Source organism: Dreissena polymorpha, chromosome 12 (genome assembly GCF_020536995.1).
Source record: "Dreissena polymorpha isolate Duluth1 chromosome 12, UMN_Dpol_1.0, whole genome shotgun sequence".
NCBI classification, from domain to species: Eukaryota; Metazoa; Mollusca; class Bivalvia; order Myida; family Dreissenidae; genus Dreissena; species Dreissena polymorpha.
The window spans coordinates 66,484,843-66,502,053 of record NC_068366.1 but is presented as its reverse complement, the minus strand read 5'-3'; the positions used below and the strand labels follow the sequence as shown (position 1 = coordinate 66,502,053).

General features: G+C 35.2%; 1 protein-coding gene across 1 annotated transcript in view; it reads left to right on the top strand.

Moving 5' to 3' along the window:
- Positions 1-17,211, top strand: part of LOC127852242 (AP-3 complex subunit mu-2-like) — a 23,770-nt gene extending 6,559 nt beyond the window's left edge. Inside the window, exons 6-12 of the mRNA XM_052386134.1 lie at positions 2,192-2,351; positions 3,801-3,914; positions 6,099-6,172; positions 7,817-7,922; positions 12,360-12,569; positions 12,999-13,067; positions 15,902-17,211. Coding sequence (XP_052242094.1) covers positions 2,192-2,351; positions 3,801-3,914; positions 6,099-6,172; positions 7,817-7,922; positions 12,360-12,569; positions 12,999-13,067; positions 15,902-15,967 — 799 coding nt within the window. The 3' untranslated portion in view covers positions 15,968-17,211. The remainder of the gene's footprint in view (positions 1-2,191; positions 2,352-3,800; positions 3,915-6,098; positions 6,173-7,816; positions 7,923-12,359; positions 12,570-12,998; positions 13,068-15,901) is intronic.

Genomic DNA, 17,211 nt, shown 5'->3' with positions numbered 1-17,211 from the left:
ATGCATGTGTATATGGACAAGGCCTTTCCATACACACAAAAATTTTGACCCCTGTGACCTTGACCTTGAACTTAGGGTCTGCGTTAAGGTTTCAAAATTTGCGTTTAGGTTTCGAAAAATGCTCATAACTTCTATGTCCCTTTAGATATTACCTTCATATTTGGTATGCATGTTTATATGGACAAGGCCTTTCCATACGCACAAAAATTTTGACCCCTGCGACCTTGACCTTGAACTAAGGGTCCGCGTTTAGGTTTCAAAATCTGCGTTTAGGTTTTGAAAAATGCTATAACTTCTATCAAAGCGTTTATAGGGGGCATATGTCATCCTATGGTGACAGCTCTTGTTATATTGATTTAAATTACAAATTGATGCAGCTTTTTAACCCAAATCCGGTAAAAACTACCTTTGATGTTAAGCTTTCATTTTATTGTTTGCTTATTACGTACTTTATTGTTGTACTTATTAGTCCTCTACCGGTTTCACCGGAGGAGACTTATGGTTTTGTATCCCTCAGTCCGTCACACTTTTCTGGATCCTGCAATTACTCTAAAAGTTCTTAATATTTTTTCATGAAACTTGGAATATGGATAGATGGCAATATGGGCATTATGCACGTCATTTCATTTTGTTCTTACGTCAAAAATTGTGGTTGCTATGGCAACAAATAGACTAGAAATACTGCTGAAAATGGTGTTTTTTTCTGGATCCTGCAGTAACTCTAAAAGTTCTTAATACTTTTTCATGAAACTTGGAATATGGATAGATGGCAATATGGACATTATGCACGTCTTTTCATTGTGTTCCTACGTCAAAAATTGTGGTTGCTATGGCAACAAATAGACTAGAAATACTGCTGAAAATAGTGTTTTTTTCTGGATCCTGCGATAACTCTAAAACAGGGCTTTTCATCCTTATATAACAGAGGCCGATATTCGGCTCCTTCCCAATTCTAAAAAGCCTTATTTTTTCCCAACTCTGGCTGAAAGACTTCCCAAAAAAAACGATTGAAATTCCCCTGAAAATCAAAAAAATAAACACAGCGGATAGTGTTTTGTAGCCAAGTTACTATTCGGTATAGTTTTACTGGTCTTGTAGATGATTGTAATTTCATTGAAAGCTTCCACGAGCGATAAACAAAGATGAAGGTTTATTTTGCGTAATTGTTGCCTGGTATCGATTTTTTCGCTACCAGTTCAGTTCAGGTATTTCCCCACTACCGCTAAGCCAAATTTTAATTGTATTTGTGTACCAGTCTAGAACAGAATATTGCGTAGTACGGGTTTTATTGTCGGTTTTTGCACGAGGGCCCCAAGGGAGGTCACCAGTGTCATCGCTGAATTTTCAGTTTGAAAATGTCACATAATGATTATGTGTCATAACGAAAAAAGAGATAACTTTTAGTTTACTGTTCAAAAACTGCTGTTACCTGTTGAAAAGTTTATCTGTTTGAAAATATAGCTGGCCAATCTTTGAAAAGAACATTTCCAGGTCATTAATTCATAACAAAAATAAAGTTCAAACCATTATTGTGACTGTTTAAAATTGATTAAATGATTTACCTGTGATGAAATGCTTTAAAAGTTTTTTTCCCAAAATGGCCATTTATCGCGCTTAAATTTCCCAATTTGCAAGGCTAGGGCTTCTTCCCAATTTCCAGATGAAAAGCCCTGAGCCAGCTCGTCGTCCGCGGTCAGAAGTCCACCGGCGTCGTGCTAAAACCTTTACATTTGCTCTTAAATCAAAGTGCTTCCACTTACAACTTTGAAACTTCACATGTAGATGCACCTTGATGAGTTATACACGCCACACCCATTTTGGGGTCACTAGGTCAAAGGTCAAGGTCACTGTGACCTCTAAAAAAAACAAAAAAAACCCGACAAGCTTTCATTTATTAAAAAATGCACCCGCAGCCGAGCGTTTGCACCCATTATGCGGTGCTCTTGTTTTAAAGAAAATATCCGAGATACTACAGTTAAAAAAACAGACATCCGCTTTGCTATAAGAACCATATCAACTATGCCACCGTTAGATTTTAAATGGGCTTTTCTCATTCTTTAAGAATTACATAGGTGGATTAGCAACAAGTAATTGGTTTCTAGCTTAAATAGATTAATTTGTGTTGGTTTGTTGAACTGCTGATTTAAATGAATGGAAGTCTTCATGAGGCACATTGTATGGTATTTTTCAGCGTGGGTGCCACCCTGCCCACTGGTCAGTTGTCCAGTATACCCTGGCGCCGCACAGGTGTGAAGTACACAAACAACGAGGCATACTTTGATGTTATAGAGGAGGTGGATGCAATCATTGACAAGTCAGGATCAACTGTTATTGCAGAGATACAGGGTTATGTGAGTATTGGAGGAAATATCTGGAGTGAAATAGCAGGGGTCATACAGGGTTACGTGAGTATTGGAGGAAATATCTGGACTGAAATAGCAGGGATGAAACAGTATGTCCTGCTCCTGTTTTGTCTCCAAACCCCTCTTGTGCCCTTTTAATTTATCGTTATTCCTATCTTTTTTAGACACTTAAAATAACTGAAGTATGAACATTTAATTAGGCAATAAAATAAAAATCTGCAAACTATAAATTCTTTGTTTGTTCTGTTCATAAGGCCTTTTCTCACATCTTTAATTGTTTTTATAACTCGAAAAGGCTGCTTTACGTTATGGAGTGTCAAGTTTTTGTCACTGCTATCTTTATGAGGTAAAACTATTGTTTAGTACCAGTATACATTGTTATTTACCCAAGTATGCAAATGTTATGGTCCATAGCCCTCTGGCATTCATCAACAAGGTTTTATGACCGTAAACCAGTCATAAAATGCATGATCCAAGTGCCATCAGATAAGCAAAAGTAGATCAGAAGTCTGGTAAAATAACGCTGTAAACTATACTGTCCAATAATTTAGTCATTAATTATGCATGAAAACTGGTGTGTCAAAAAATCAGAGTTATTGAGAAATTTACAAAAAAGGTGGTGTCCGAAAATTTAGAGTGAAGGAAAACTAGTTATTACGATAGTTAAAAAATTCCATTTATTATCTTTTGCAATTGTTTAAATTATTAAATGGCAAACAATTAACTTTGTTAGTGGTATACTTATAAACCTTAATTACAAGTATAACACGAAGATATGATATTGATTCTGCTGGTAAATATAATAAATTGCCTGACCTAAGATAGCTTTCTACTTTTCCCCATTATGGCAGCACCTGCACCTTTTGTTATCCCAGACCTTTCCCTACAGTATTGTATTGGACAAGGAATAATTGCTTTGTTATGTATCTGAGACCCCAATATTATTTTAGGACATGTATTTTTTTGTAGCATTTATCTCAATTGCAAAACATTTTTCAAGTGTATGTTATTAAATATAGGACATTAAAGTAATAAATTGTTATATTTCAGTAAGTGTATGTTAATTTAAATGAAAAAAAATACCCTCTGAAAAAATAGTTCTGTTTTGATGATTTCTCAGAACTAGTCTTGACTTCTTATTTAAAATTAAACCTTGTTCTTAGATTTTTTACAAAATGGATAAACATATGTGTGTCCATAAATCCCTAACAATATTTTTCTACCCCAGCAACTAAACAAATGATAAAAATACTACCAATATTTCATGTCTAATGTTGGCATGGCACAAACATATTTATTAACCCTATGTTCTTTATTAAAAGATGGAAAAATAAACTGCAGATTAACAGAAAAGTTGGGATTCTGTCTTGCATGACAACATAACAAAACTCACCTTTCTCAAGATGAAAATGTCTTTCAATAAGCCTGTTTTCATAGATTGACTGCCTTGTGAAGCTGTCTGGTATGCCTGACCTGACCTTGACCTTCATGAACCCCCGTCTCCTTGACGACGTCAGCTTCCACCCCTGTATACGCTTCAAGAGATGGGAGGTAGGGAATTATTGGTTTGTAGGGCTGGATCAGAGATGGAAATTATTAGGAGCCAACTAAGCAATGACCTCTCAAAATGTATGTTGAGCCAATAATTTTTCAAAGATAATTAATATGAGTCTTGCTCAGGATAAATGAGGCTTAGTGCATGTGCCTATTCTAAGTGTCGTCCCAAATTAGCCTCTGCAGACCGCTGAGGATAATCAAGGATGACACTTTCTGTCTAAACTTGATTTTTCCTAAGAAGAGACTTCCTTTAAACCAAATGACACTGTACACACACGAATTAAGCCCTGTTTACCCATAGGGAGGCTCATATGTCCAATATTTAAAGCATAAGTGTAGGCAACCATGGCCAAAATGTTGGATTGTTACCCTGTATGGTTTGAGACAAAGACTATGTGAATAAGGTAACTTATTGACCGTGTGATGTCCAGCGTCCGTATGTGCGTGTGTGCGTCCGTCAACAATTTGCTTGTGTAGACAGTAAAGGTCACATTTTTCATCCAATCTTTATGAAATTTGGTCAGAATGTTTATCTTGATGAAATCTGGGTTGGGATTGTATTTGGGTAATCTGGGGTAAAAAACTAGGTCACTAGGTCAAAAACTAGGTCAAATAATTGAAAAACCTTCTGTACACTATAGAGGCTGCAGTTTTCATCCAATATTTATCAAATTTGGTCAGAATGTTTATCTTGATTAAAATCCGGGTTGGGATTGTATTTGGGTAATCTGGGGTCAAAAACTAGGTCACTAGGTCAAAAATAAGGTCAAATAATAGAAAAACCTTGTGTAGACAATAGAGGTCGCAGTTTTCATCCAATCTTTATGAAATTTGGTCATAATGTTTATCTTGATGGAATCTGGGTTGGGATTGTATTTGGGTCATCTGGGGTCAAAAATTAGGTCACTAGGTCAAAAACTAGGTCAAATATTAGAAAAACCTTGTATAGACAATAGAGGTGGCAGTTTTGATCCAATCTTTATGAAATTTGGTCTGAATCTTTATCTTGATAAAATCTGGGTTGGGATTATATTTGGATCATCTTGGGTCAAAAACTAGGTTACTAGGTCAAAAACTAGGTCAAATAATAGAAAAACCTGATGTAGACAATAGAGGTCACAGTTTTCATCCAATCTTTATGAAATTTGGTCAGATTGTTTATCTTGATGAAATTTGGGTTGGGATCGTATTTGGGTCATGTAAGGTCAAAAAATAGGTCACTAGGTCAAATAATAGAAAAACCGTTAACAATTTGTTTGTGTAGACAGTAAAGGTCACAGTTTTCATCCAATCTTTATGAAATTTGTTCAGAATGTTTATCTTGATAAAAACTGGGTTGGGATTGTATTTGGGTCATCTGGGGTTAAAAACTAGGTCACTAGGTCAAAAACTAGGTCACAAGGTCAAATAATAGAAAAACCTTGTATAGACAATAGAGGTCGCAGTTTTCATCCAATCTTTATGAAATATGGTCAGAATGTTTATCTTGATAAAATCTGTGTTGGGATTGTATTTGGGTCATCTTCGGTCAAAAACTAGGTCACTAGGTCAAATAATAGAATAACCTTGTGTAGACAATAGAGGTCACAGTTTTCATCCAATCTTCATGAAATTTGGTCAGAATGTTTGTCTTGGAGAAATCTGGGTTGGGATTGTATTTGGGTTATCTGGAGTCAAAAACTAGGTCAAATAATAGAAAACCTTGTGTAGGCAATAGAGGTCACAGTTTTTATGCAATCTTTATAAAATTTGATCAGAATGTTTATCTTGATGAAATCTGGGTTGGGATTGTATTGGATCACCTGGGGTCAAAAACTAGGTCACTAGGTCAAAAAATAGAAAAACCTTGTAAAGGCAATTGAGGTCACAGTTTTCATCCAATCTTTATGAAATTTGGTCAGAATGTTTATCTTGATGAAATCTGGGTTGGGATTGTATTTGGTTAGTCAGGTGAGCGATTCAGGGCCATCATGGCCCTCTTGTTTAAATTGTAGGCATCATTCATTTTGTGTGTGTAAATAAGTGATTTACTGATGAATTCATTACTTGGTTTTACTATATTTGAATCAGTTTGATACATACCGGTAACAGCTGGCTGTCAATGTTATATTTGACAATAATGATTATCATGTTAATTACTTTCTTGTCGTTAAATGGTCCATTTTTCTTATTCTTCAGACAGAGAAGATTTTGTCTTTCGTACCTCCAGATGGGAACTTCAGATTGCTTTCCTACCACATTGGTACCAACAAGTACGGTCATTAGTGTGAATCTTTCACATTCTACCAACAAGTACTGTCTTTAGTTAGAATCTTTCACATTGGTATCTAGTTGCAAAAGTCCAATTCCCAGCTATTGATCCTCCAGGCCGCTGTACGTATGTACTCATAAAAGCTCAGAGCATTCAAGAAGAGCTAATTTGTACCAATAAGTACAGTCCTTAGTTTTATCATACAGTTTAATTTAGGTATTTAATATTGCAGACATTTCAATATTCTTTGGTATGGATTTAACAGGAAGGTGGGCTATTTTATTATGCCCCCTTCAATGAAGAGGTTTTTTTTGTTTTGCACATGTCGGTAGGTCCGTCCAACGGTCTGTCGGTCCGTCCACCAAATGGTTTCCGGATGATAACTCAAGAACGCTTTTGCCTAGGACCATGAAACTTAAAAGATACATTGATCATGACTGGAAGATGACCTCTATTGATTTTCAGGTCACTAGGTCAAAGGTCAAGGTCACAGTGACTCAAAATAAGTAAAGGTTTTCCGGATGATAACTTACGAATGCTTAGGCCTAGGATCATGAAGCTTCATAAGTACATTGATCATGACTGGCAGATGACGCGTATTGATTTTCAGGTCACTAGGTCAAAGGTCAAGGTCACAGTGACTCAAAAAAGTTAAATGGTTTCTTGATGATAAATCATGAATGCTTAGGCCTAGGACCATTAAAATTAATAGGTACATTGATCGTGACTGGCAGATGACCCCTATTGATTTTAAGGTCACTTGGTCAAAGGTCAAGGTCACAGTGACTTTAAACAGTAAAATGGTTTTCGGATGATAACTCAATAACGCTTGGGCCAAGGATCATGAAACTTCATAGTTACATTGATCATGACTGGCAGATAACCCCTATAGATTTTCCGGTCACTAGGTCAAAGGTCAAGGTCACAGTGACTCAAAACAGTAAAATGGTTTCTGGATGATAACTCAAGAATGCTTTGGCCGAGGATCATGAAACTTCATAGGTACACTGATCGTGACTGGCAGATAATCCCTAAAGATTTTCAGGTCACTAGGTCAAAGATTAAGGTCACAGTGACTCAAACAGTAAAATTGTTTTCGGATGACAACTCAATAATGCTTAGGCCTATGACCATGAAACTTCATAGGTACATAAATTATGACTGGCAGATGACCCCTATTGATTCTCAGGTCACTAGGTCAAAGGTCACAGTGACTCGAAACAGTAAAATGGTTTCCGGATGATAACTCAAGAATGCTTAGGCCTAGGATCATGAAACTTTATAGGTAGATTGATCATGACAGGCAGATGACCCCTATTGATTTCATGTCACTAGGTCATTGGTCAAGGTCACAGTGACTCGAAACAGTAAAATGGTTTCCGGATGATAACTCAATGATGCTTAGGCCTAGGATCATGAAACTTCATTCACACAATGGCTGCAACTACAACTGACAGCCCATTTTGGGGGTGGGGGGCATGCGTGTTTTACAAACAGCCCTTGTTCATATAATAAATTTGAATGTACCTTAACATGTATGCATTGCAAAACAAACACATCATGTTTGAATTCGTCTTCATTCATGTGTAATACCAATGCTATGCCCATGTTATGAATGTGAATGTTTGATATCTTTGTTCTGCAGCATGGTGGCCATACCGGTAGTTCTACGACACAACATCTTCTACCGGGAGGGCACAGCAGGCAGATTTGATGTCACCATCAGTCAAAAAACAACTATGGGAAAAACTGTATGTAGTCCCTTTTCTAATACACACATTTTTATGCCCCCATTTCGAAGAAAAGGGGGTATATAGTTTTCGCACTGTCCGTTGGTCGGTCGGTCGGTCACACTTCGTGTCAGCTCTCTAATTCCAATAGTTTTCATCCGATCTTTACCAAACTTGGTCAGAAGTTGTATCCAGACAATATCTAGGTCAAGTTCGAATATGGGTCATGCCGGGTCAAAAACTAGGTCATGGGGTCACCTAGTGCATTTCAAGGATTTAGCATGGTGTCCGCTCTCTTATTGAAGTAGTTTTCATCTGATCGTTACTAAACTTGGTCAGTAGTTGTATCAAGACAATATCTAGGTCAAGTTCGAATATGGGTCATGCTGGGTAAAAAACTAGGTCACTGGGTCACTTAGTGCATTTCAAGGATTTAGCATGGTGTCCACTCTCTAATTGAAGTAGTTTTCATCTGATCTTTACTAAACTTGGTAAGAAGTTGTATCAAGACAATATCTAGGTCAAGTTCGAATATGGGTCATGCCAGGTCAAAAATTAGGTCACGGGGTCACTTAGTGCATTTCAAGGATTAAGCATGTTGTCCGCTCTCTAGTTAATGTGGGTTTCTGATTTATTTTGATATTCTAAGACATTTTTATGTCCTCGAAGGAGGGCATATAGTGATCTGACTGTCCGTTCGTCCGTCTGTCCGTCACACTTTGTGTTTTGATTTCGAAAAATGCTCATAACTTCTATGTTGCTTCAGAAAGCAATTTCATATTTGGCATGCATGTGTATATGGACAAGGCCTTTCCATACGCACACAAATTTTGACCCCTGTGACCTTGACCTTGAACTTAGGGTCCGCGTTTAGGTTCGAAATCTGCGTTTAGGATTTAAAAAAAGCTAATAACTTCTGCCAAGCGTTTATTGGGGGCATGGGAGGTAAAGATATGCAACTTTCAAACAGGCGGTACAGGAATTCATGTTTCAACCATATACTGTACCATTTAAAAGGCGGAGGGTGGGTGTTGCAACGTCTTGGCTTTGTCCTACTTTTGTCGCCATCACTTAAAAGTGTAGGTGTGTATAGTTGCACATTTACACAGTTATACTTTACTGTAGTGACAAAGTTACAGTTGGGGGCATCCGTGTCCTGTGGACACATTTCTTGTTAATACATGTTATGGATTATTGTCAACAAAAAAAGAAAAAAAATGAAAGTTTTAACACATTCTAGGGAGAATCATATCAGAATTTTGTTTAAAAGATGAAGCAGCCGCAACTTATGTTACATAAAAAAATGGCAAAAGTTTAATGAGTTTATCTTAAAAGTAGTTTTGAACCCGTTTTTGCATATATTGAGTATTGTCCCCTACCGGTTTCACCGTAGGGGACTTATGGTTTGCGCTCTGTGCGTCTGTCTGCCTGTCACACTTTTCTGGATCCTGCAATAACTTTACAAGTTCATCATATTTTTTAATGAAACTTGAAAAATGGATAGATGGCAGTATGGACATTATGCATGTCATTTCAATGTGTTCCTACGTCAAAAATTCTGGTTGCTATGGCAACAAATAAAAAATCTGACAATGGTGGAGCTGGTAGGGGACATATATTGCTTGGCAATAGTCTTGTTGTTTTTAGAAGTTTCCATATTTTTTAAGAAATTATTAATACATGTTTCATCAAATAATGCATTTCCCTTATGACATTTATTGTATTCAGTATACAATTAATTTTTATATCTTTCTCATATGATTTCATTTTAGCTACATGTAATGTAAATTTGTGAGCCTAATTTATTGTTTACTTCACACAAAAATATCAATACTTGCAAATGTTCCGTAAATGGAAATTTTATACTTTATTATGAAATGGGCCTTGCTTAGTTAAAAGTAGGCTTAATGCATGTGCGGTAAGTACACAGGCTAATCAGGGATGTCTCTTTTTTCATAAATTGGATTTTTGTTTAAAAGAGACTTCCTTAAAACGAAAAATTCCATAAAATTAGAAATGGTATTCCTGAATAGCCTTTGTGGTCAGGCTCATCTGGGATGACACTTAACACAACTGCATTGAGTCCAGTTTCCTCAGTACACGGCTCCAATTGTTAAGCAAGAAGACATTTTTTTATTGCTTTAACCTTATATTTCAGGAAAAAGTACGACATGATTGACATGTACTGTATAAATTCCAATGCAAAGCTTAGCTGAATATTCCCAAAATAGAAAGGACATTTGCCTAACACCTTGCACATTTTTAACATAAGCATTGCTTTTAAACGTGGCTTTAACATGGTTCTTCAGTTAATAGAAATTTTGTTTATTTAAATATGTTTGTAAAATAATACATTTTAATATTCAATTGTGTAGTTGGAAAAGTCGAACTCATTCAGAAATCAGTTTACAGCAGAGCTCCCAAATATGCTGTCAACTTCGATGGTTTGATTTGAAAAAAGGTGTCAATATATATATAAATTCAACTGTTAGCATATTAAGCTTGACTATTATATATGAAATATATATATAGTGGAGCTATCCTACCTACCACGGCATCGGCGTGGGCGTGATCGTGAGCGTGCAAATGTTAAAGTTTGCGTACCACCCCAAATATTTCCTATGTCCCTTGACATATTGCTTTAATATTTTGCATACTTCTTTACCAACATGACCCCAACCTATATACAAGAGCAGACAACTGTATCAAACATTTTGTAAGAATTATGGCCCTTTTTTCACTTAGAATATGCATATTATTGATTAATCTATGTTAAAGTTTGCGTACCACCTCAAATATTTTCAATGTCCCTTGACATATTGCTTTCATATTTTGCAAACTTTTTTACCAACAAGACCCCAATATATCAACAAGAGCAGACAACTGTATCAAGCATTTTGTTAGAATTATGGCCCTTTTTCCATTTAAAATATGCATATTATTGATAATTCTATGTTAAAGTTTGCGTACCACCACAAATATTGTCAATGTCCCTTGACATATTGCTTTAATATTTTGCAAACTTCTGTACCAACATGACCCCAATCTGTAAACAAGAGCATACAACTGTATCAAACATTTTGTAAGAATTATGGCCCTTTTTTGTCTTAGTAACTGAATATTTTGTTAAATTTTATGTTTAGATCCACTTTACTTCTAAAGTATCAAAGCTATTGCTTTCAAACTTCAAATATTTTCTTACTATCACGAGGGTACTGTACCTGACAAGTTCAATTTGACCTTGACCTTTGAATGACCTTGACTCTCAAGGTCAAAATAATAAATTTTATTTAAATTGCCATAACATCTTTATTTATGATCAGATTTTATTAATACTTTGACAAAACAACACTTACCTTTATACCACTGTTGATTCCACCTAAACAATACCCCACATCCCACCCAACCCAAAAATAATATTTTTTTCTTTGAAACATGGTTAAAAAATAAATAAAAAAATATTTATTTACTTTATTTTTGAAGGACCCACCCAAACTATTGCTATCAAACTTGAAATAAAATCTTATTAGTTTGTTTAATGTCTTTACAAATGTTCAATAGATTGTGGATAATATACCTGAACTATTACCTTGATTGAAAAATTCCCCCATGATGGCTTACGTTATACTGTCAAGCACTTGAATAGTCGAGCGCGCTGTCCCCTGACAGCTCTTGTTGGAAATGGTCTCAAATAATCTGAATTAAATGCTTAAGTACCAAATACTAATATTATTGTATTTGGTGTCTGAGTGTATGTAACCTTTCATTATGCAGTATAAACATATACCACAACTTCTTACCCAGCTACCAACATACATGTACTATACCCTGTCAAATATACACCATCATCCTGCATTGAATACAATATACTGTAAATACTCAAAGATGGTCATTCAAAAAGAAAATTAAATCTAAGATGAATGCTAAAAATGTAAGCTTGGAATTTTTTAAGAAAAAATATGGATTAAATATTTTGCATTAATGATTTTTAATTTAAGCATTTTTTTAATTCAAAATACTGTAAATTAAAAACTATTTATGGAAGCATCAATGAGTATAATATTTAACATTTATTGTTAGCAGTCGCAAACTGTTTACTTTCTGAAAATGTTGCCATGTATTTTGTTATGTGGTTGATGATTCTAATAATTGAACAGTGGGTTTTCTATTTTCTCTGTGCTGTACATGTATTATGACAATATGTTGACACAAGAAAATTGGCTAGTTTGGTAATCAGGCAGAAATGCATAGTGTAGTAGAAGCTACAGACATTTTTTTATTAGACAGCTTGTATTTCAATGATTGATATTGCTTGTTATTGGTTGAGAATTTAAAGAGCTATATTTAAGATTTTCAGGGATATACTAGTAGTAAATAATTAATCTCACAAGTATATTTCTATATTTGACCACTGAGTATTATATTAAAAATGCACCAGGCAAATCATATGTATTTCAGGTAGAGCACCTTGTTTTGGAATGCCCCTTCCCAAAGTCTGTACTGAATGTGACCTTGACCCCAAACCAGGGCAAGTACACATTTGACCCCGTTACCAAGGTGATGACCTGGGAGGTGGGTCGTCTAGAGAGTACCCGCTCACCCAATATCAAGGGCACTATCAACCTGCAGACAGGCAGTCCGGTACCCGAGAGCAATCCCACACTCTCGGTAGGTGAATGTGTTTAGTGCCATTGTTAGAGAACTGGTAGGACTGGTATTCAAAAGATCAGTATAAGTTATTCAGAAATTTGGGGTTTGTCTTAAGAGTAAGTGAATGTTTAATGTATAATTATAAGAATTTGAAATTATTCTGTATATTGAAAACATTATGAGAAGTACACCGGTAGGTCTGCTTTTGGAACGCTTGTAAGTATTACTAATACAAACTTGTGTGTTACATGTATCAGTGCAGAAATTTAACTTTGCAAAATGACACGTTTAATTATTTATGTGTATTTTTTTATTACTGAGCTGGTGTTAAACTTTTGTATGTTGTGATTTTGGTAATTTTCTTTTTATACTCAGTTGATTTCTTATTCCATACCTACCTGCCAAAGGATACAATATTATAAATGTACATGTACTTTTTTGTTGCAGTTACAATTCACCATCAGTTCTCTAGCAATATCGGGTCTTAAAGTCAACAGACTGGATATGTATGGAGAGGTAGGTAGCAAATTGAGTAGAAAACTCTTAATAGGCTGTCAGACACCAAGCCCTGATTTCTTGCATTTTTATACCCAGTAAACAAAGTTTGAGAAGGGGTATATTCGAGTCATTCTGTCAGTTTGCGGATCGTTCAATTAGTTAGTCTGCATAATATGGTTATAGGTTTGTGGAGCAAACTATTTCTACATTAATAATTTGAAATATGTCAAAACATAAAGTGTAGATGTGCAAGACGCTTTTTTCCCAGTAATCAAGACATATTTCAGCTTTATATGTGCCCTTGGACATAGCCATTGGCTTGGCATAAGCATAATGTGATTTAATTTTTCAAGCAGACTAATTTTCAAGGGATGTAGTTGACAATTCTAATTATCTAATATATCATTGCCACAAAGTTTGGAAGACACAGTTAATGCAGTAATGCACATTCTTGAGTTATTTGCCTTTGGGCAGGGCTGACAGAAATATAGGGATTTAAGTCAAGCTTGTGACAAGCCTTAGTCTAAAGTCTGTTCTATAGGGATCAGCTTAATTAGCAGAATCTCACTCTTTTTAATAATGTTTTACATTGAGAAAAAAAACTTAATTGCGAAACTCTTACAAAAAAATCAAAAAATGTTTCAAGCTTTAAATGAAAATTATATGTGAAATTAGAAGCGTAAATAATATTTTGTACCATGCTACTGACTTAAAAATTTCTTAATTAAATAAACTCTGTTAATGACTTGTGCTAAAGTAAAGAATAGGAACTATTGCTACCTCTTCTCCAGTAGTTTTAGTTGTAATATGGGACATAAGAAGTATTGTATTGTTAACTGTTTCTTTAAAAAATAGTGTGCATATTTTAATGCCAAAGCTTGCATTGTACTATGCATAATATAAATTGTAAACTCTGTATGGTGTGGAGTGGGATGCTCTTGACTCTTACATACTATTGACCAGGACAAGCAAATATATTGAATGAAAAAAATAAATAAAATAGTAATAAAAGTCCTTTAAATAAAAAATAAAATCAAGCAACCTTACAAAATTTAGGCTTAAGCATGTTTTAGAAATCAGGGATAGTGTTTTATCATTTACCTTTGTGAGAGTAACGCACAATTTGAAACACTACTAAATGAAAAAAAATCACACACAAATTCCCCCCAAACCTTCAAAAAGATTATTACGTGTATGAGGTTGTTCTAAGACAGAAAGGGTTTGGACTGTTTTTTGTTCTATAATTTACCTTTAAGAGTTTTAAATGACTACATAACAATGTAAATCTGTGAACATTTGGATTTAGATTACTTATATTATGCTTCTTTTGCAAATTACATCATTCAAAGTGGACATATAACATTTAATGTCTTAAGATAATTTTACATTGTTATACCCCCACAAACAAAGTTTAGAGGGGTATATAGGAGTGAACTTGTCTGTCGGTCGGTCGGTCTGTCGGTCTGTCTGTCGGTCCGTATTAAGTGTCCGCTCTATAATTCAAGTGGTTTTCATATGATCTTCACCAAATTTGGTCAGGAGTTGTATCTATATGATGTCTAGGCCAATTTGAACATGGGCCTTGCCGGGTCAAAAACTAGGTCACGGGGTCACTTAGTGCGCTTTAAACATTCAGCATGTTGTCTGCTCTCTAATCAAGTAGTTTTCATCCGATCTTCACCAAACTTGGTCAGAAGTTGTATCTAGATGATCTTAAGGCCAAATTCGAACATGGACCTTGCAGGGTCAAAAACTAGGTCACGGGGTCACTTAGTGCGTTTTTTAACATTCAGCATGGTGTCCGCTCTCTAATTCAAGTAGTTTTCATCTGATCTTCACCAAACTTTGTCCGAAGTTTTATCTAGATGATCTGAAGGCCAACTTCGAACATGGGCCATGCCAGATCAAAAACTAGGTCACAGGGTCACTTAGTACGTTTTACTCATTGAGCATGGTGTCCGCTCTCTATTTCAAGTAGTTTAAATCAGATCTTCACCACACGTGGTCAGAAGTTGTAACTAGATGATGTGTAGGTCAAGTTCGAACATGGGCCATGCCGGGTCAAAAACTAGGTCTCAGGGTCACTTATTGTGTTTTAAACCTCACCATGTTGTCCGCTCTCTAATTCAAGTAGATTTTATCCAATCTTCACCAAAATTGGTCAGAAGTTGTATCTTGATAATGTCTAGGGCAAGTTTAAATGTGGGTCATGCCGGGTCAAAAACAAGGTCATGGGGTCACTTAGTGTGTTTTAAACATCACAATGTTGTCCGCTCTCTAATTCAAGTAGTTTTCATTCAATCTTCACCAAACTTGGTCAGAAGTTGTATGTAGATGATGTCGAGGTCAAGTTTGAATATGGGTCATGCCGGGTCAAAAACAAGGTCATGGGGTATCTTAGTGCATTTTAAACCTCACCATGTTGTCCGCTCTCTAATTCAAGTAGTTTTCATCCAATCCTCACAAACTTGGTTACAAGTTTTATCTAAATGATCTCCAGGACAAGTTTGAACATGGGCCATTCCGGGCCTAAAACTAGGTCACGGGGTCACTTAGTGCGTTTTTTAACATTCAGCATGATGTCCGCTCTCTAATTCAAGTAGTTTACATCCGATCTTCACCAAACTTGGTCAGAAGTTTTATAGAGATGACCTTAAGGCCAAGTTAGAACATGGGCCTTTCTGGGTCAAAAACTAGGTCAAGGGGTCACATAGTGCGCTTTAAAAATTGAGCATGGTGTTCGCTGTTTTTTGTGAAGACGACATGCGAAATATTATGTGTCAATGCGGCATGTGGGGGTATTTGTCACGTCTGTGACAAAGCTCTAGTTGTACATGTATTTTCTCTTGCAGAAATACAAGCCATTCAAGGGAGTCAAGTATGTGACCAAAGCAGGGAAGTTCCAAGTGCGGACATAAAAATAAGTGGTGACATTTTTGTGCAATAATTAATATTCATGTGACTTTATAAAATTTAATAAACTAAGGGAGCATCACTTCCATTCCATTCTGGCCATTGTGTTCGTGGTATTTTTGTAGACACAATTGTTACATATGTAGTGTGTATCTGCTCTTATAGGATAAAATACATATGATTTTAGTTTTTTAATATAGAGATTATACAGGTTATTGTTAAATTAAGGTTAAACTTGATTTTGACTCCAACGTTGAGCTTTTGTTTGTGGTTTTCATGCAAAACAAATGATTTTTTATCAACAATTTCTTGCTAATACAATAATAACTTCATGATGATCAAAATGATGTCATAATACTGTGCTGGTATGCAGTGTGGATTTGCAGCCAGTTTATCCAATTGGGTATAACATAACCAATGCAATCTTGATGGTGGGATAATATTCATTCCCTTTTATAAAACTGTTTTATAACAAATGTATTGATGTTTGTGTTAATCTGCCCCAGTGTATGCCAATGCATTTGAGTATGGACAAGGTAACCACTGCATTAAAGATTTTTTATGGGGAAAATACAAAAAGTAAGACCATCAGCATGAGATTAATGTTTGTTAAAAACAACATTTTACATTAAAGAAAATATTTAAAGATCTGAAATATCAAGTGTGGTATGTCAAAAAAACATTGAATATGTCACGCTTTAACATGGGTATAGTGATTATTGTTGATTTACCATTTGTGAAAAAAAATAGGATGAACATTTGATCGTTTTTTGGAAATCATGATTGATTTTAAAAACCTACTGATGTCATTTGAAAAAAAGTTGTTCATGTATTTCAGTTCAAAGCTGCTGATATAAATGAATTTAATAGGTAATTGTTGAATTGTTCAATAGTGATATATCTTAAAACCAAAACATAGACCTTGATATGCTGATTTGTGTCTATGTTGGGATAATTAACCATGTCTGTAATTTTGAGGGTACCAGTTGTCATTGTTATTTATCTATCCATTCCACTGGTGTAAAATCTAGTTTTTCCAAAAGAAGTGAAATGAAAAATGTAAGGTTATTTTTTATCAGAAATTGATTGTGTCAGTTGTGGTAATTATATTGTGTTATTTTATTGTAATTGATGATAGTTTAAATATTGTTGTCTAATCGACCGTCATTGAACAGGACCAATAGTTAAAAGTATGTGTGTCTTTGTTAATTATATAATAAACTATAATATTATAAACTATAATAAATAT